General features: G+C 40.0%; 1 protein-coding gene across 1 annotated transcript; it reads right to left on the reverse strand.

The window, feature by feature from the left end:
* Positions 1-3,834: 3,834 nt before the first annotated feature.
* Positions 3,835-16,083, reverse strand: LOC308386964 (ATP-dependent RNA helicase DDX54-like). The gene is made up of 20 exons (XM_080866807.1): positions 15,802-16,083; positions 14,772-14,898; positions 14,617-14,687; positions 14,340-14,528; positions 14,165-14,214; positions 14,033-14,074; positions 13,661-13,756; positions 13,450-13,571; positions 12,373-12,434; positions 11,914-12,045; positions 11,608-11,818; positions 11,376-11,507; positions 11,003-11,224; positions 10,818-10,891; positions 8,896-9,096; positions 5,142-5,290; positions 4,938-5,051; positions 4,738-4,848; positions 4,531-4,622; positions 3,835-4,367 (listed from the first exon to the last, which is right to left on the reverse strand). The coding sequence occupies exons 1-20, from the start codon at positions 15,916-15,918 to the stop codon at positions 4,126-4,128; spliced, it is 2,556 nt and encodes an 851-aa protein (XP_080722933.1). The 5' UTR covers positions 15,919-16,083; the 3' UTR covers positions 3,835-4,125.
* Positions 16,084-19,261: the final 3,178 nt, after the last annotated feature.

Genomic DNA, 19,261 nt, shown 5'->3' on the forward strand with positions numbered 1-19,261 from the left:
TGCAAGATTATTATTTGCTGACTTTCATTCAATACAATTCAACCCCTCTTACTTGCTGACAGGCTTTACAATCATTTCAAGCTTGACACTAGTCTGGTCGGCTGGGTGACAGACTTTCTGACTAATAGGTCACAATGCGTGAGGGTGAATCATGTATTTTCTGATGTGCTCACCTCTACTGGATCACCCCAGGGTTGCTGCCTCTCTCCCCTTCTGTCCATTCTGTACACGAATGAGTGTCGCAGCAATTTCACGAACAGACACATCCTGAAGTTTGCTGACGACACACTGATCGTCAGCCTTCTAGTGGGGGACGAGTCAGGCCATGGACAGGTTGTAGATGATTTTGTGAATTGGTGTGGTGAGTCCTTCCTTTCACTTAATGTGTCAAAAACTAAAGACATGATTACTGATTTTAGGAAGTCCTCTTATAGCTCATCACCCACTATCATTAAAACTGCTGATATTGGGATCGTTGAGAGTTATAAATATCTAGGTGTGGTACTTGACCATAAACTGTGTTTTGAATCTCATGCTGAAGCCACTACTAAAAAAGTTCAACAAAGATTGTTCTTTTTAAGGAAAATGAGATCTTTTAATGTCTCATCTGAGATGTTGTCTTTGTTTTATAGAAGTTTTATCGAATCTGTGATGTCTTTTTGTATCGCTGCCTGGTTTGGTAACCTGACGGTGAAGAATAAGAATCGGTTGGGACTTCTGGTAAAAACTGTTAGCAAAATTTCAGGGCGCTGGCAAGATGGACTTTTGGCCATTTACAATAGAAATGTGCTTAGAAAGGCTCATTCTATTATTAATTGTTTGAACCATCCACTTCACAGTGAGTTTGAGTTGTTGCCTTCCGGCCGCCGTTTTAGCGTACCTGTGAGGAAGACTAAAAGACTCCAGGTCTCTTTTATCCCCACTGCATCTTGTCTCCTCAATGGCAAATAACTGTCCTTGGACTTTCTATCACTATTATTGTCATTATTATTTTATAGTATTGTTCTGTTTATTTATATCCTGCTGCTAAACTAATTTCCCCTTGTGGGACAATAGAGAAATTGAAAAAATAAACCTTTTTTTAATCAATTGACTTAATGTAAAAAAATATATATACAATAAATAATAGAGAAAAAGCAGATACTAAAATCCACACTGTTAAAATTTCTTTTGTAAATTTATCTAGTAATATCTTACATTTCCAATTTTATTAATAAAAATAAATCCGTTTTAGTTCAGTTTTCAGTTTTATTTGTCATATGCAAGTTAGCACAGGGTCAACATTGCAATGAAATGTGTTTGACGAGCAGCAGTCACTCAGCAGCATGGTACAGTATAAGAAAATATAATAAAATAATAAAAAAAATAGAAAAATAGTAAGGAGCAAAATATTAGAGAGACGTGGTAAAAGAGAAAAGATGACTAAATATATATGTATCTATAAATATAAATATATGTACACTAGTGATTAAATAAGAAAATCTTGAAAAGAAATATGACGGGAGGGCAGATGGGATATTGCACAGGAATGAGCAGCAGAAAATCACAGTATTGCACTTTTAAATATAAATATCAATAACAATAAAGTGGAGTGACCAGTGCAGATTAAACAGAGTACTTGTGAAGCTGTAGGGTAGCTTCTGAGTGCGTCCTGTGGACTGTGTTGTGTGGGTTTAAGTGTTGTGGTTGAGGTGTCGTATGGCTTGGTGGTAAAAACTGTTTTGTAGTCTTGTAGTCCGAGCAGACAGGCTCCTGTAATGTCTGTAACGCCAGCTGATGTGCTGGGTGGCTGTGGTCCTTGATGATGCTGTGTGCTTTACGGAGGCATCGCTGAAGATAAATGTCCTGAATGGCAGGAAGCCTCGTGCCAGTGATGTGCTCTGCTGTCTTCACCACCCTCTGTAGTGATTTACGGCTGCTGGCAGAGCAGCTTTTGTACCAAACTGTGATGCAGCTGGTCAGCAAGCTCTCAATTGCACACCTGTAAAAATTTGAGGTGATGTTGGCGTTCATGCCAAACTTCCTCAGCCTCCTCAGGAAATAAAGCCGCTGGCGAGCTTTCCTGATAGCAGTGTCTGTGTGAAGGGTCCAGGAGAAGTCCTCTGTGATGTTGACTCCAAGGAACTTGAAGCTGCTGACCCTTTCGACCTTGACACCGTTGATGTGGCTGGGCTGGTGTTCTCTGACTGGTCGTTTCCGGTAGTCCACTATCATTTCTCTAGTTTTGCTGATGTTGAGAGTCAGGTTATTTTCCAGACACCACTCGTACAGTGCCATCACCTCCTCTCTATAGGCCGTCTCATCATTGCCTGTGATGAGGCTTATGATGGTTGTGTCATCCGCAAACTTGATGATGATGTTGGACTCGTGTTTAGCAACACAGTCAGGGAATATAGGAGGGGGCTAAGCACACAACCCTGTGGCGTACCTGTGTTTAGGATGAGTGGTGAGGAGGTGTGCTTACCAACTTTCACCACCTGGGGCCTGTTTGTGAGGAAGTTTAGAATCCATCTGCAGATAGGTGTTTCCAGCCCAAGGTCGACGAGCTCCGTGGCAAGTTTTGAGGGGATGATGGTGTTAAATGCCGAGCTGTAGTCGATGAAGAGCATCCTTGCATATGTATTCCCTTTCTCCAGGTGAGTGAGGGTGGTGTGCGTTGCCAGGGCGATGGCATCCTCTGTGGCTCTGTTTGTCAGATAGGCAAACTGAAGAGGGTCCAGTGTGTCAGGGAGGGAGGAGCAGATGTGACCTTTGACCAGCCGCTCCAGGCACTTCATGATGACGGATGTCAGTGCAACAGGACGGTAGTCATTCAGACAGGAGACCACTGACTTTTTGGGAACGGGATGTGGATATTGTAGGCATATAAAGTAACTGATGGCTTGGTCATTGTTTCTTTTTATAAAACATTAATTCTCTTTCTTATTTTGTTGGTTTGTTATTTTTGTTGGTTAAGTGAACATGCCCAATACAGTTATAATAAAGGTCGTCAATGTCACCGTTATCTTAGAACATACACGTCAAATTTCCTTTCTTCAAACTTTCCTTCCCTAAATGTAAGTGAATTACAAACAAAAGAAAACTTTACCAGACAAGATTAAAAATATTTGAAAACTGGACATGTAAATGATGTTTACTATTAGGTCTACACTTCACATAAGCGGAGATGTTAGAATTACTAAATTACTTAAAGAAAAAAAACTTCTATACCAGAGCAATAACTGGAAAAAACAATATACAATAACACAATACAGACCCACTATCCACTAACCTATTCAGCTGCTTCTGAATGCAAATATCTAAACAGCCAATCACATGCCAGAAAAAAAAAGTTGATTTAAGTGACTTTGAAGGCAGCATTGCTGTTGGTGACAGATGGACTGTTTTACGTTTTTCAGACACTCCTGATCTTCTCAAATTTTCTCAGGAATTTACAGAGAACAGTCCAAACTGAAAAGCGAAATAAACATTTCCCTGGGTAAAAATGCCTTGTTGATTGCAGAAGTCAGAGGGGCGTGGCCATGCTGAAGGCAAGAGGAATTCTAAGCCAGTTTCTCAACCCAGCCCATCTGATATCAGTAACCACAACACATTCAAAGTCAATTAAAAGTCGCCTTTCTTGCCCGTTCCGATGCTCGCTTTCAACTTTGAAATGAGACCACTTGGACAACAGTAATGATAAATAATTGCAAATAGAGCATGTTTACAGAATTTAATGTCATTTTTATAGAGCACCTCTTATTTTAAGAAAAGATGGGCGAGACGATTTTTGAAACTAACTGCAAATTAAGCACACAATATTTAATATCTGTATTTTACCATTTTGATAAGACATATTTCAGTACTCCAAAACACTTTTATTAGACAGCCAACATGCTTACAAGTAGTAAATCCAGGTTAGTGGATCATAATTAAACATCACTCTGTGGCAAACGCAGAGTTCAGCAGGCCATCAAGGAAGAAGTGACGTGCATTTCTGCAGTGTAAAGATGCACAAATCATTTTCTCCTTAATCTACAGTCACACGAAGCACCAGGAAAATCTTTGGTGATGATCTCAGATGATCCTGATGCTTATCATCCAGTTCCTCGTGATGTCCTCCACACCATCAACCCTCTGTCCTCCTCACAGTTTCTTCCTCAGCTTGCCTTTCTTATGGCCACCCCTTCCAAAACCTGACTTTTTAACTTCTCCGAGCCACTTTTTGTTCTTGGAGCGGAGCTTCCTCATCCCCCCGCCCTGCAGGAACTGGTGCTTCTGCTTTTTCTTGCGCTGCTTCATGATCTGATCCTTTGTTTTCAGCTCCGAGCGTGCTTTGTGGTCACCGGAGCTCTGTACGTTTGGGCCTCGTCGGCCACGGCCATGACCTGGGAGAGGCACGACACAACAAAGAGGTTGGAGGTTATAGCTCGCAAGGCTGGAAGAGGGACTTGAAGTATTTACCTTTAGAGTTGAGTTAAAACATGGTGGCTGATGGTCTATATTTAACAGGCAGACATGTTTGTGCTATTCATTTTGATGCCTTCCTACCTCTTGCTGGCTTCCTGCCTCCTCCGCCTGTTTCTCCATCTGATCCAGATCCTGTATCATCAATCTTGTATTTTTTCTTCCACTCCTCATAACTGACATGTTGTCAAGTGATACAACATCTTCACAGTACAGCTTAATATTGTCATAGGAGTAGAGAAGAGGGTCATTGAGAGCAGCACACAGAGAAGCTTTTTGTTGGAAGGATACAAGTTCTTCCTGTTCTTCTTGTTACTGATAACCTGACCGCTGTCTGTTTTGATCTTCTTCTTCTGGTCTTCTTTTCCCGTTTCTCTCACAAAACGCTTCCTCTTACGGTCCCTAAAAAAAGAAGGGGGAAAAAAGACTTTAAATTATAGTTTGAAATGACCATTTGGTGGATACTGAGTCAAACATAGGGAAATTTGTACCATTTCATCATTTTCTTCTGCTGGTTAAGGCGATCGCCTTCATCTCCCATGAGATCAAGGACAGCTGAAGAGGCCTGCTGTTCAAAAGCACTGCCCTCTCCACCGAGACTCAACCTGTCGACGCATAACACAGGACAAAACAGCATAAAACACAAAGCCATTCACATTTTTTAAAGAAACAGATGCAACAGTTTAATGCCTCACCCTCTCTCAGAGTCAAAGTCTTTAGGTCTGTAAGGGATATAATACTCTTCATCTTTGCCTGACTGCCTCTTTTTCTTGGTCTTTGGTCGCTCTTCGCCATCTTCCTGCTGACCTCTTCTTTTACCACCTACCACTTCTGAAAACACCCCCTGGTGGAAATAGAAAGAATTACATGGTACAAAGTGACAAAGCATGATACAGAGATCCTACTATCTTCCTCTTCTAGTTTGTATACAACATCATCTACATCAAAACTGCACTTTATTTTGCTTCTTCTTCATCAGACAGCACAAACAACTTTCTCATTTTGACTCAAATATTGGTTTTGAATGAAAATTATGCAACAATCCTGGGTGTTTATTCAACTTGTGAGCAGGTTTTCTAATCCACCGTACTATTATTATTGACACTAGTACATGTTCGTGCTGCTGGCAAACTAATACACTCAAGAACATATAGCAAAGCAAAGAAGTGAAAAGTAGATCTTGCCTACATAAATAAACATAAGACAGTTGTGAAACTTTGACATAGTAACATCTGCAGTAATATTTACACCTGTGATGACATCTCACAAGCATTAGCCTTATTTTGAAACCAAGATTGTTTACACAGACTTTGTAATTGCAGAGAAATGCTCCATTTATTTTGGTCATTTCATTTTTGAGCAGGAAGTTCACCTTTTTTGTTATAGCCTTTAGATGAATAGAGAGTTTTCCAATTAAATACATATTCTTTAAATAATGTTCCCTCTTATAAAAAGTAGGATAATTTTTTTTTTTAAATTTAAAAAAATGTATTATACCTCTATTACTTAGAAAAAAACCCTGTTTTTTTCTGTTGTCTGTTATATAACGTTAGTGATGCTCGTTTCAATTCATTTCTTAATCAGCTAAACAGGTCAGTTAAGAAACAGTCAAATATTAAGTTAAATTTGAAAACGGTTTAAAAAAAAATATCTCCATTCCAAAATGTCACATGACAATCTCATTGGCTCACGGAGTTATGATGTCACTACACTTTGATCCTTTGAAGTTTGTCCTTAAACAGGGGTGACACACAGCAGTTTTTTAGTTCGTGTCCTCGCAGCATTTGTGTTTGCAGCCTTCACGCGTTCACCACAGAAACTTTTGGAAACCTTTTCGTTGTTGTCGTGTACAACCTTCAACATGTATCCAACAAGACACCAACCAAGGCAAAAAGATTACGCCGCTTCTCCTTCCTGTCGTGGCCAGCCAAGTGACCTCTTAGCCGTCCAAAGGGCATTACATGACAGTAGGAAGGAAAACTACCATCTCCAGAATAAAATTCAACAGATTGAAGAAGAGAAACTTCAACTGGAGGAGAAGTGTAGACAGATGGAAGTGAAATATAAAAGCCTGGATGAAAGACAAAAACGCCAGCCCGACATAAATATTATTAATGAGGGTTGGGGAATCAAGTTTGGACAAGCCCGAGAGCAGATTGTCTTCCTAATTAAGGAAAACAAGCAAAAGAGCGTGGAACTAAAGGAGATGTCCAACCAGCTTAAAGACAGCAAAGCTACTGTTGAGAAGACAGAATGGGATCTCCAATATATGGACCAAATGAATCGGCTGCTCCAAACAAACTTCGATGAAGCTGTGAAAAAAAATAAAGAAATCCTCCAACAGAAGGAAGAACAGGAGAAAAAGCAAAGAGACATGGAGCACAAACTCAAAGTCACGGAGGAAAAATACAGAATGCTGAAAGAGAAGGTGGATGATACTCTGCGCCAAAATAAAGACCTTCTTCACGAGAAAAAGCAACTAGAAGGGGAAAAAGAAAAACTGGACAAACAATGCTCGCACATGCAGAAAAGGATGGAGCAAATGGCGAGAAACAACTCCGAGCTCACTAAGGGGATATTGTTGGAATACAACAACTTGAAGCGCAAACACACTGAAATGCAGGCGCAAAAGCAAGAACAAGACAACATACATGACGACCTGCAGCGTACGCTCCAAGATATCCACAAAAGAAATGAGGAGCTACAAGACATGTACAAAGAAGTACAACAAAGAAACGCAGACATGCACAAGGACAAGATAATGCAGGAGGAAACATCCAAAGAGCTCAGGGAAAAGCTTGAAGAAAAACAAGCAATGTTGGAAGAGGTGGAGAAAACATGCAAGAAGCTTGAGAAACAAAACGTAGAAACCATCGATGAGTTGAGAACCCTCATCCTGGAAAAAAAAGCTCTTGTAGAAAACTGCATGAAAAAGAAGAACAAACGCTTCCGCTGGCCCTGGAGGAGGAACTCTACTGCTTCCTCAGCAGGTGTAGCCTCGTCTTGCTCCACCTCTGTTCACCACCCCAACCAGTCCCGGCAGTTGACTGTCCCCTCCTGAGCCTGGTTCTGCCGGAGGTTTCTGCCCGTTTAAAGGCAGTTTTTCCTCCCCACTGTCGCCTAGTGCGTGCTCAGAGGGGATTGTTGGGGATTTCTCTCCTCTACCTTGTTTCAATATTTACTTAACTTTTTGTTCTTACTTCATTTTACCTTGTTTCATTATTTACTTGTTAACGTTTTGTTCTTACTTCATTTTACCTTGTTTCATTATTTACTTGTTGACGTTTTGTTCTTACTTCATTTTACCTTGTTTCATTATTTACTTAACTTTTTGTTCTTACTTCATTTTACCTTGTTTCATTATTTACTTGTTAACGTTTTGTTCTTACTTCATTTTACCTTGTTTCATTATTTACTTGTTGACGTTTTGTTCTTACTTCATTTTACCTTGTTTCATTATTTACTTGTTGACGTTTTGTTCTTACTTCATTTTACCTTGTTTCATTATTTACTTGTTAACGTTTTGTTCTTACTTCATTTTACCTTGTTTCATTATTTACTTGTTAACGTTTTGTTCTTACTTCATTTTACCTTGTTTCATTATTTACTTCTTAACTTTTTGTGCTTACTTCATTTTACCTTGTTTCTTTATTTACTTGTTTAACTTTTTCTTTTTCAACTTATTCATAAAACAATAAACAATTGAATTTATCCTTTGAGTATTTTTCATCGAATCTTTTCATCTATAACCTTTTCAAACATTCATATCTGTCGTTTATCTTCTTCTTGAAACCTCATAAATGGTGAAGGAAAAATCCTGGAACATGGTTTGAAACACTGAAATTGTTTCAGCTGAAACCGGCAAAGTCATACGTGTGTGTGTGTGTGTGTGTGTGTGTGTGTGTGTGTGTGTGTGTGTGTGTGTCTCACAGGTGACACGGTGTCACTGGTTAGGTCATCATGTTTAGGCTCATTCACTCGAAAAATTATTTAGGCCAAATCTTTAAAACTGTATCATTGCATACACATTTTCAATTCATTTCAATCGCACAAATGCAGAAATAATTATTTGCAGTATCTTATCTGATTTATTTTGAGAATGTCATGCCTGATCATTTGCACCCACACCACCAAAAATGGGGGCAAAAGGGAGGAGATCGCATTTAATCGGTTATAACAAGAGGTCAGAAATATAAGAGCTGCAGAAACCTCTGAATCTCAGCTATAAGCTCATGTAAACCATTTCTACAATCGCCAAACAAAGCAAAGTCACCAAACAGTTAAAAGAGCAGTTACGTCACCATGAATCTGTGGACAGGTAATATCCACACTTTCATTTATGATTTCCTGGAGTTCAATGTGTGCTTAATCCTTAATGAAACTGATGTAAACCTGCAACTACAGAGATCCAGGGAAGAAAGAAAGAAGCAATACTTCACCCATGCTTACTTTTAAATCACTCTCATCCTTTTCGGTGATGTCACAGTCAGCAGTAGTGGTGGGGTTGGTTGGCTGCTGCAGCCTGCTTTCTGCAGCTCGGTCTTCTCTCTGCTTGCTGAATTTGTCCACTAGCCGAGTGTCTTTAGAGCGTTTGGCCCGCATCACCTCACTGGCTGGTGTCTTACTACTGGAGTTGATTTCGAAGATGGTCTATTTCAGGAGACAATTATATGTTTTTTTGCTTACTAGAACACTTTTTACCAGAAAATGCAGCGCTGCGATGTGTCTGCATTAGAGCTGGGCGATAGAACGATAACGATATGTATCGCGATGTAACTTTTTCTCGATAGAAAAATTTAACTATTGCGATAGACCTCGTCGCTCTTGTCCTCTTAAAAAAAAAAAAAAAAAAGGAACAGCCAATCCAAATTAAGTAGCGCAGAGCCGAACCAATCACAGCCGCAGCGTCACGTCACGTGACTTGTTACGTACAGCACAAGTGCCAAGCCGCACATGTGTATTTGTTTGGGAAGCAGCCAGCCACCGTACCGCCCGGGTAATGGAGGAAATGAGTGTGCCGACTAGAAAAATCAACAGAGCGTGACCGAAGGTTACCGAAGAGAAAACAGATGATGGTTCCAACGCCGGAGAGATTGTCGAACGGAAGAGCCAGAGAAGTTCCGTAGTGTGAAGGTATTTCGGCTATTTCAAGTCTGACAAAAAACAGAGTAGCGTGCACTGTAAATTGTGCCGAAAGCAAGTCTGGAAATACAATAAACTGGTGCATGCGCTACGTCCACACGTACCTGGGCATTCTTGAAAACGCAGATTTTTATATGCGTTTGCACCTTTCGTCCACACGTAAACGGCGTTTTTGGTCACTGAAAACGAAGATTTTTAAAAACTCCGGCCAGGGTGGATATTTTTGAAAACTCAGTTTTTGCATTTACGTGTGGGCGAGAAAAACGGAGAAAACGCAGCGTCAAAGATGTGCGCATTTTTTGACGTCACACTGTGCGCCACGTTATTGTTTCAGTGAAATGAATTTCTACAATACTGTTACTGTTAATTCTACTCTCTGCAGTGTTTAAATGCTTACATATACACACAGTTACTGTCCGTCCACACATACGACTCGGTTCTGCTTCTATGCCCCAGCTTTGTTTACTTTTTCCCACCGAGGCTTCTAGACTTCTGATTGGCCAACATTTCTGCACGGTTAGGAATCTAGCGCCACCTGCTGCTTTGGCATGTTCATAGCAGCGTTTTCCTTTATTTCTGCCTTTATGTGTGGACGGGATTATTTTTTAAAACGAAAACGGAAAATCTCCGTTTTCAAAAACACCCGTGTACGTGTGGACGTAGCCTCAGTCTCTGACTGGAAGCGCTAATTCGTCATTCGGCTTTTGTCAGACTAAAGTAACTGTTAAAACTGTTTGAAAAGCTCAGCTATACAACAAGGAGAGATTGAGAATTTCCTTTTAGTTCTCAGTTTATTTGATATTGACAAAAGTTAGTCAATTTTGTCTGTTATTCTGTAAAACAAACTAAGATTTATTTTTAGAATTAATATTTTGTTTCTAAGTGGAATTGACAATTTAGTCTGTTTCATTTGTTCTATTTTGAAACTTAAACGCTTTAGCGGCTGCCTTTTGTGTAGTTTGCAATATTTGCCTTTATTTACCTGAAAAAGTCTCATGTTCCTTAAGTACATCTACCCTGTTGAACTTATTATGGGAAATAAATATTTAAATAAAAACAAGCTGCTCATTATTTCACATTTTACTTGTGAGCAACGGCACATTTAAATCTTACAAATATAGTTATTTGGCTTATATCGTGATAGATATCGTTATCGCCTGAAATGAAAAAAACATATCGTGATATGAAAAAATCTCATATCGCCCAGCTCTAGTCTGCATCAAACTCACCGCTTTGGATTTGTAGCTCTTGATGGCATCGACTATTTGAAGGCACTCCAGTTCCATTTTTTCCAGACCACACCCTGAAACAAATCAAATTGTCTTACTTAACTGCCATCAGTTCCTCACTACTCCTTTTGATTATTTTCATAACTTCTCTCTTCTTTTTATACTTTATCCTCCTTTGAACTTACCAAGTACTGGATGGACACCCATGCTGGACACATCTGTGTTTTTAACCCGTCTGATGGACTCCGGCGAGGGGTTTGGCCGCGACTTGAGGTACTGCTTGTAGGCGTTCTCTGAGACACGGAGCAGATTTTGCAGGTCCAGGGAGTTTTCGTGAGACGTGATCAGATGAGCACTTTCATCATCCAAGATGCTTTGAGGGACTCGACCAAACACACCTTCTGAATCTGGAGTACGAAAAGAAATGCAGACATTTCAATACAGTGACAGATAAAAAGAGCACTAAATAAAGTTTATTTGCAACCTCAAATGTGTAGCACATCAGTTAAACAGTTCATCTATCACTTTAAAACCTGACAGGCATGCAGTGGAGTCTACCTTGTGTGTGTTCAGGTGAAGCAAACTGAACTGGTCGCCCTAGGAAGAGGTGGAGGTCGTAGACATAAGGCATTTCATCAGGACAAATCAGACTATAGGCTGTGCCACTTCGGCCCGCTCGTCCCACACGCCCTGATGGGAAAAGACAGGGGAAAATACACGTAATGCTGGCCTAATCATTTCAAATTAAAGAGGCTCAATCACTTTGTTCCTTCTGCATACAGCTGCTCACCAACTCTGTGCAAGAAAAGTTTGGCCTTGGAGGGGAAGTTGTAATTGATGACATTATCCAGCAGGGGGATGTCTATACCACGAGCAGCAACATCAGTCACCAGAAGCACCATGGCTTTCCGATGCACAAATTTCCCAATGTTGATCTTCCTGGCAGTCTGATCAAGGGCACTGTAGATGTAGGCACACTCTAAACCTTCTGACGACAGCAGCTGGACATCAGGGGAAAAAAAGAAGTCAACTAAAGCTCTAGTTTTTAAAACAATATTTAACATTCTCACAAATTTAGGCTACACTGTTATCTTACCTCCTTTAGGTACTCCACATGGTGTTTGGTGGCAGCAAAGACCACTGTCTGTTCCTGAGGCTTCACTACGTTCCTCAGGAGGTGGAGCAGCAGAGCCGGCTTGTCATCCACACGCAGGTGGAAGAATGACAGCTGATGAAAGTTAGAAGAAATTAAAACATGCTCAAAGCCATGGAAACATCAGGTGACTGTAAGGACTTTTGCTTTGGGCTTTACATTTAAATCTTTCAACATTTCTGGGAGAAGAATACAAAATGTTTGAATAGCAAGTGTCTGAAGACAGAGCAACAAGTAGAAAGACCAAGACACTGACACAATAGCTGATTTAACATAAGTTAGCATGTAGAGTAGATGCAATAATCCTGTACTCAGGTTGTAATAAATAATGTAAAACCTTCCATCTAATTTCTCAGATTAACCAAAAGGTAAATAAAACAAAAGCAAATTCTGCCTTTTTACCTTGATCTGATCACTGAGCTTGGAATCCACATCCAAACGAATCAGTACAGGTTCTGTCAGGCCTGAGAAAAAAGTTTGTATACACCGGTGTGAATATAATTAGGTTCATTTGCCTTTAGATGCGAAAAAATATGGAAGCTAAGTTGAATGAATATGCTTTATGATGAGAAAATAAGCCAGAAAAACTTGATCTTCAGTTCAGGTTACGCCCACTTCTCGTTGTCAGCAGTTATTTCCCATAATCCCCTGAAGTCAAAGAATATCATTCACTCTCTATGGTCTCTGGTCACATGTCCCTCTCCAGTGAGGATCCAGGTAACAACTGTAGAGGTTTGTATAGAAAATGCCAACTTGTCTCCAAGCACTCACTAACTTACCAGCTGATCAGCAGTAAAACTTGAAGAACGATACAAACTGGAAGTGGAAACCATTCACCTTCAAAGTTAAAGTTATGCCTCACCAACGTGGCTAACACATTTGAAAAAGGCACAGTTAGTGTTGCCATTTCACAGTTTCACCGCTGCTTGTGGAGTAATTGGCAAGTGTTTGCAACCTACATGTAACCAATTTAACCCTGCAAACACCAGCAACCTCTAGCACCCACCAACTGGTCAGGGAATACACATTTTGTGCTACCAACCAGTGGTTGGCAGGTGTTTACCAACTGTTCTCTAGATCTGTGTGACTGGGACTCAAATGGATATGACTTTGAATGTGATTTTTGTAGTGAAAAGGTAACAAGTGTATATCAATAGATTCTGCTAACTTTCATTTCCCAAGAAAAAAAAGATGCTAACTTTCTTTTTTTTCATGATTAACAAAAACTGAGGGAAGTGGGGCATGAAGGTGAGAAAGGCCAGACGACAGTTAAAAACAGCAGCTATGGGAAAACATTAGAAGACAGTTTATGCATTTTCTCTAATATGCAGAAGATGTCAACTACATTCAGATGAAACAAATCAACTCGGTCTCTATCTATAATTTAGGCTGTTTACTTACATCACAGAGTTTCAATATTGTGACTTGGACTCAACTGAATTAAACCTAACAGAGTAGAAATGAAACGGTTAATCTTACCAGCTCTGGCAAACTCCACCAACAGTTTAGGCAGGGTGGCAGAAAACAGCAGAGTCTGTCTAGTGTCTGGAAGTCTGCGGATGATCTCCTGAAGCTGCTCAGCAAAGCCCATTTCGAACAACCTGATTCAGGAAAACATTTCAGAATTCAATTTGGAAAATTAGAGCAATAAATAAAAAACAAAAAAAACATGAAAAATGCAATTTCTCACCTGTCAGCCTCGTCAAACACCACATACTCCACACTGTGCAACTTCAGGTTCATCTCCATGACAACGTGCATAAGACGACCAGGGGTACCGATGATACTGAAGGGGGAGAACTGAGCTTAGCATTTCAGCATAAAAATCCATAAAATCCTATGTACCCTTTTTCTTAAGTTATCATGTGACTTTCAAAAAACTTGACCTCTGAATTCTAACCTTAAGGTCAAGATCGGTGGGATTTGATACCTATTTGCAGTAGACACAACTATGGTATCAATTTGAAACTTCTACATGTCTTTGTTATCATATTCATTAACTTAGGTCTCCACGTTGGGGGTTGGTGGGAGGTTAAATAAATAAATATATAAAAGCACTCACATGTCAGGGTTTTCATGGAGAGCAGCAAACTGATCTTCCATCCTGAAAAACAGCAGAGGCATTCACATTAACAGACAACATCAAAGAGCAACAAGAAGAACAAAGTAACAAGACAGCTAAGTAGTCACGCACCTGTCTCCACCAAGGATCAAAGCAGTCTTGAGACCGGTGAATTTTCCCAGCTGCAAGACCCCGATAGAGAAAGGAAAACAGGTAGTACATTAATGACACACCTAAAGATGTAGTTAACGGCTTTATTTCACACTTTTCACCTGCAAGACCTACATGAACGGTAATTTCCACTCACCTCTTTCGTGAACTTCATGGTCTGTAGGGCCAACTCTCTGGTGGGGGTCAGAATGAGGGCCCTGGCTCCTGTTTGGGCCTGAGGGGCCTTTAGCTTCTCAAACATGGGAATCAGGAAGGCAGCAGTCTTACCGCTGCCAGTCCGAGCCATGGCTACAACATCTTTTCCATCCAAAATTACAGGTACAGTCTGAAGTGGTGAAAAGAAGAGGGTAATAAGTCACATATTTACATCACAGTGTAACATGACACATAACCTCGAAGCAGCACCAACAAACCTTTCTTTGGATGGGAGTAGGAATTTTGTAACCCTTCTTCATGACGCCTTTAAAAACAGGGTAACTGAGACCTGAAATCAGACATCAGACAGGTCATCTAGCTTTGTTTCAGCTCAAATGGACACATCCAAGTAGGCAGATAGTGGAAAACCTACCCATGGACTGAAACCCTCCAGATTTCTTTTTCTTCTTGTTTTGAGCTCTGACCAGCTCCCTGGTGTCTGGCTCCACATCTGACAAGCACTCTGATGCTGCAGGGAAGCGCGGCAGTTTCCGCCCTGGCTGTGAGACAAATAAAGAAACACGAGCACTACTTCTTAGCAAGATGAAACCTTCAAGACGTCTAAAAAACTGATCAAAACGTTATACAGTGAAAGATTTCAATATTCCTTATACTGAGAATGAATTAATAAAAATCTTATGGTCAAGGGTTGTTGCTGTGATGTAAGAGTGGGAGACCTACATCTCTGGTGCAGCAAAACGCTAAATATCCACAGATGCCACTTTGTTATTTACAAATTTTTACCATTTCAAAACCTGCTGATCTACTATACAACCATCTCTAGGGTTTACGGAGAATGATGCAAAAAAACGAGGAAATATCCAGTGAGTGGCAGTTCTCTTGGTAAAAATGCCTTGTTAATGCCAGAGGAGAATGGCCAGACGACTTGGATCTGAAGGTAACATCAAAATTGTACCTAAATAACCACTGGGTACAGTTAATGTATGCACAAGAGCATCTCTGACAAATATTATGGACAAAAATATCTGGAGAAATTAGGGCAGTTCTAAAGGCAACATTTTCAATTAGTTTAACCTTTTTCTTATTCTAGAGACTAGTTTTTCATTCTACTTTCAGGGTTTAGTTTAGTTTAAAACTAGAGCGGAAGGAAACAAACTGTTTTTGCAATGGTACTAACAAATAATTCAGAGTATATGAGAAGAAACTGTTTTTTCAGGGGGCATCCGGATTTGAACCGGAGACCTCTTGATCTGCAGTCAAATGCTCTACCACTGAGCTATACCCCCTCTGCCTTCTACTGGCTCAGCAAAACCATGAGTAGCTGACAGAGCTGCGGGCTCAAAACAGCGACATTAGACATCGATGAATCGCGCAGATCGACGATCAGATGATTAAGAGACTCGAGAGGACGTGTAAGAAGGTTTTAATCATTTAAAACTTACCGAATCATCGTCTTTAATTTCAACAGCCAGCTCGAAGTCTCCGTCAGAGTCGGTCTCCGGCTCTCTGTTGGCTGTGTGTCTCTTCTTCTTCGTCAGCTTCTTCTTTCTCTGAGCCATCCTGTCACTTTAGTGTCCTTTCAGCCCGCGGCAGGAAATTTGTTTTTCTCTGCAGATTTCTGAATTATCGAAATGGCATCAAGTTTTCAAAACACCCCATCAAAAGACACAGCACGCAGACATGTTGAAAACACGTGTGAGCTTCATTTTCTTCTTCTACCTCCAAGTGCAGTCGCGTGGCTTGAAACTCAACGCTGCCCCCTACTGCCAGGGAGTGTGAAACGCGTTACAAGCTACAACAATATTTCATTTACATGCAGGATTTAAAGACTGTTTCTTTTAATAAGTCTGTGACTACGTTTCTTAAATTTCTAGAATTAATTTGTTCACTCACCCTAAAAGTAAAATTGGATTTTTTTAAAAGAAAGCACTGATATATAGTTTAAAATCTGAAAGCTTTTAAAGATTAATCTGAATGCTGGTGTGCAGATTTTGAGCTCTTTGGGTTAATCTTTATATGCCTGCACCCAAGATGTCACATTATGTTTTTTTATATATCTTGCCGGACTATTTAAATTCTGTTAAAAGCAGCACAACATTTGCCACTTGGCCTCTCACAGTGGTGGGGTAACATTCATTTCTTAATGTATTCATCTATTTTAATCAGTGTATTGTACAAATGGAATCAAACAGGAACGCTGCTTTTCATTTCTTTTTGATACGAAGCATCCTCACCCATTTGCCCTATTGTTTTAGTGTTTCTATATACATATAAAAGCTGGCACAGATGTCTCATTGCTGAGTCATAGTTTGAATCTCTACGATGTATTATTCACAGTCACAGACAGTTCCCGTATCTTGCAGCTCCAGTGTATCCAGACAAATTCACATTAAGATCACTAAGGTTGCACATTTTTGCAAATATAATCTCTCTTATCTGACTGATAAAAAAATCAAAGTAACAAAGCTGTGTTCTTTTTTTCTTTTTTCTTTTCCTTGGTGCTGGGTATAGCTTAGCCCCAGGAAACAACTAAAGAGATAAAAAATATTCTTCAAGCATGCAAAAGAGCGTTACCCAAATATGCTTTCATTCTGATGACTGTGTTTTTATATGACTCAAAAACTCGTGGAAGACAAATTCTTTCAGTTGCATAACTTTTTGTGAGTGCACAGCACATTTTGGCAGGGAAAGTCTACCCATCCACGCCACAACTGTCCTATATACAACCCTGAAATATGCTCCAAAAAAACAGTTTTAGTTGCTGGCACAAACACAGGCTTGGGGGACAGAATCTCAAAGTTTCCTTGTTAATTACTTGCAGTGCTAAATTTAGGATTATTCCTTTTAAATTTAGTATTTAGTATTTATTTATTTATTGTCATTGTCAAGAACAATGAAATTGCGTTTGGGGCTGCCATACAACCCAAAAAAAAGAAGAAAATAATAAATACCCCTTAAAACCCAAGTGTACATATTTAACCCAGTGTGACTCCAATGCAATAAGACAATCCTTAGCAATAATGTTCGTAGAAATTCAGACAAAGACCTGAGAAACATGACAAAATACAACAATGCAACCCATTCAATATTATTGTACTGTGAGATATGATATCAGATATGATAGTTATCTATTTAAGAAAGAGGGGGGGGGGGCAGGAGGGGGAAGAGAATAAAGATATGATGCACCAATGCAGACCAGTTCATTGCTATTAAGAAGTTGGATATGGTTATTGTCCGTGAGAGGGGGGCAGAGAGTTCAGGAGCCTCACAGCCACCTTATGAGCACATTAAGCAGAAAAAAAGTATTTTATCATTCGTTATCACACTATCATTGATGGTATTACTAAACAGAGTGCTCCCTCTACTCTTTAAATGCGCAGTGTCAAAGATATACAGAACAAATCTTTGAAATTCAAATTCAAATCTTACACAACCGGATAAATGAAGGGATCAAATATTAGGATCAAATCTGAGCTTTTTTTATTTTTTGTCTTGTGGTCTTATTTCATTTTATGCTAAAATGGTTTCACATAAGACATTTTGGCAATATTTGCCTCTGGTAGTCTCTTGTAATCCACTCATCCATGTATTGATTTTTGCACAAAATAAAATGTCCTTTGTGGTTTCATTAAAATGCAAGTCGTCGTGTTGCTCAAGAAAACAGCTGCCCAAGATATCACCTCCCCACCCCCCAACTGTCATGGTGTAGCCGTGCTGTCCGTTCACAATCACTCCCTTGTGCTTTTTCACACCTTTTTGATGAACTACTTTTTTGTTTCCCTCTCAAGGGAACTCTTTTTATTATAAGTATATCATGAATTAAAACTAACAACGCGTTTTCTGTTGGGTAGGTGTATCTCCAGCTCAGAGCACATTGTGCCCCTGCTCATAAACTTCACTTGTTCACAGCCAGCCACAGTTGAATTTTTTAAATCACCCAGTGGAAATGTGTCCTTTGGATGATAACACTGACACTGACAGCCAAAAAAAAATATGTAATGTGCTGCTTGAAGTCAGTGGGCTGACGTACAGTAAATAAGTCAACACCATGGCAACAGCCTGGAGCTAATGCCATTCATATTCCCCCTCCACACACACAGACATAGCCTGACTTTGGTGGCCTGCACCCAAATCTGTTCAGGGAGCTGAGAGGGCTTACACACAGGCAATAGGTGCAGCGAGTCGCCAGGATAGGATTCCGCTTTTGTCCTTATGGGTGATTTAAGTGATAAAGCCTGGGGGGATTAAGATATGAAGCTGGCAGCAGCGGGAAAGTTGTGGTGGTTTCAACTAAGCATTCAAATAAAACCGGGATTTTGGCATCAGCATGCCTTCGGGTCAGCCTCCAAAGCTCTTGGCAGTATCTTAACTCTCAGTTTTCCTACTTTGCAGAGCCCTCCTGAATAACTCCTTCATCTCCACATCATGTGACTCTGGCAGTTTCTTTTCTGGGGTTATTTATTATTCATCAGGCAGGGCTTTTAATGTTTTTGTTGATGTGCATCTTGGGCTACAGAGGGGAAAAAAACAAAGCTACAGTAGCATGTTTTAATTTTCCAATTTGGGACGTGGCTGCAGAACAACCCATCTTTCTCTAAGTGTGATCATAAGATCTTTAAAATGCAAATGTATTTTTGGTTGTAGGAGACTTGCATAGAAGCTAAAACCTCTAAAAACTCTGCAGTGTGTGTTTTAGTGAGTGCACAAATACACTAGTCTGCCATTCAGTCTGTGAGCGAGTGAACGCTGAATGAAAGTCATTAGGGAAACAGATGTCAACATGTGTCAGGTTGGATTTTTCTAAAGATGTTTCTGTATGTGGCAGATGCTGCCTCTAAGCCTTGGAGATTGAGGGGAATGTTTAAATTAAGAGATTATTGAGCTTATGGTTCGTAAAGCTTA

Source organism: Rhamphochromis sp. 'chilingali', assembly GCF_963969265.1.
Source record: "Rhamphochromis sp. 'chilingali' genome assembly, chromosome: 2".
NCBI classification, from domain to species: Eukaryota; Metazoa; Chordata; class Actinopteri; order Cichliformes; family Cichlidae; genus Rhamphochromis; species Rhamphochromis sp. 'chilingali'.

Bases quoted from the DNA above. Each gene is read 5' to 3' on its own strand.
- LOC308386964 (XM_080866807.1), bottom strand. From the start codon at position 15,918: ATGGCTCAGAGAAAGAAGAAGCTGACGAAGAAGAAGAGACACACAGCC. The intron at 9,097-10,817 runs GTGAGTTTGATG...CTCCTGAAATAG, and splicing joins AGAGCTACAAATCCAAAGCG to ACCATCTTCGAAATCAACTC. The intron at 4,623-4,737 runs GTATCCTTCCAA...ACAACATGTCAG, and splicing joins AAGAAGAACAGGAAGAACTT to TTATGAGGAGTGGAAGAAAA.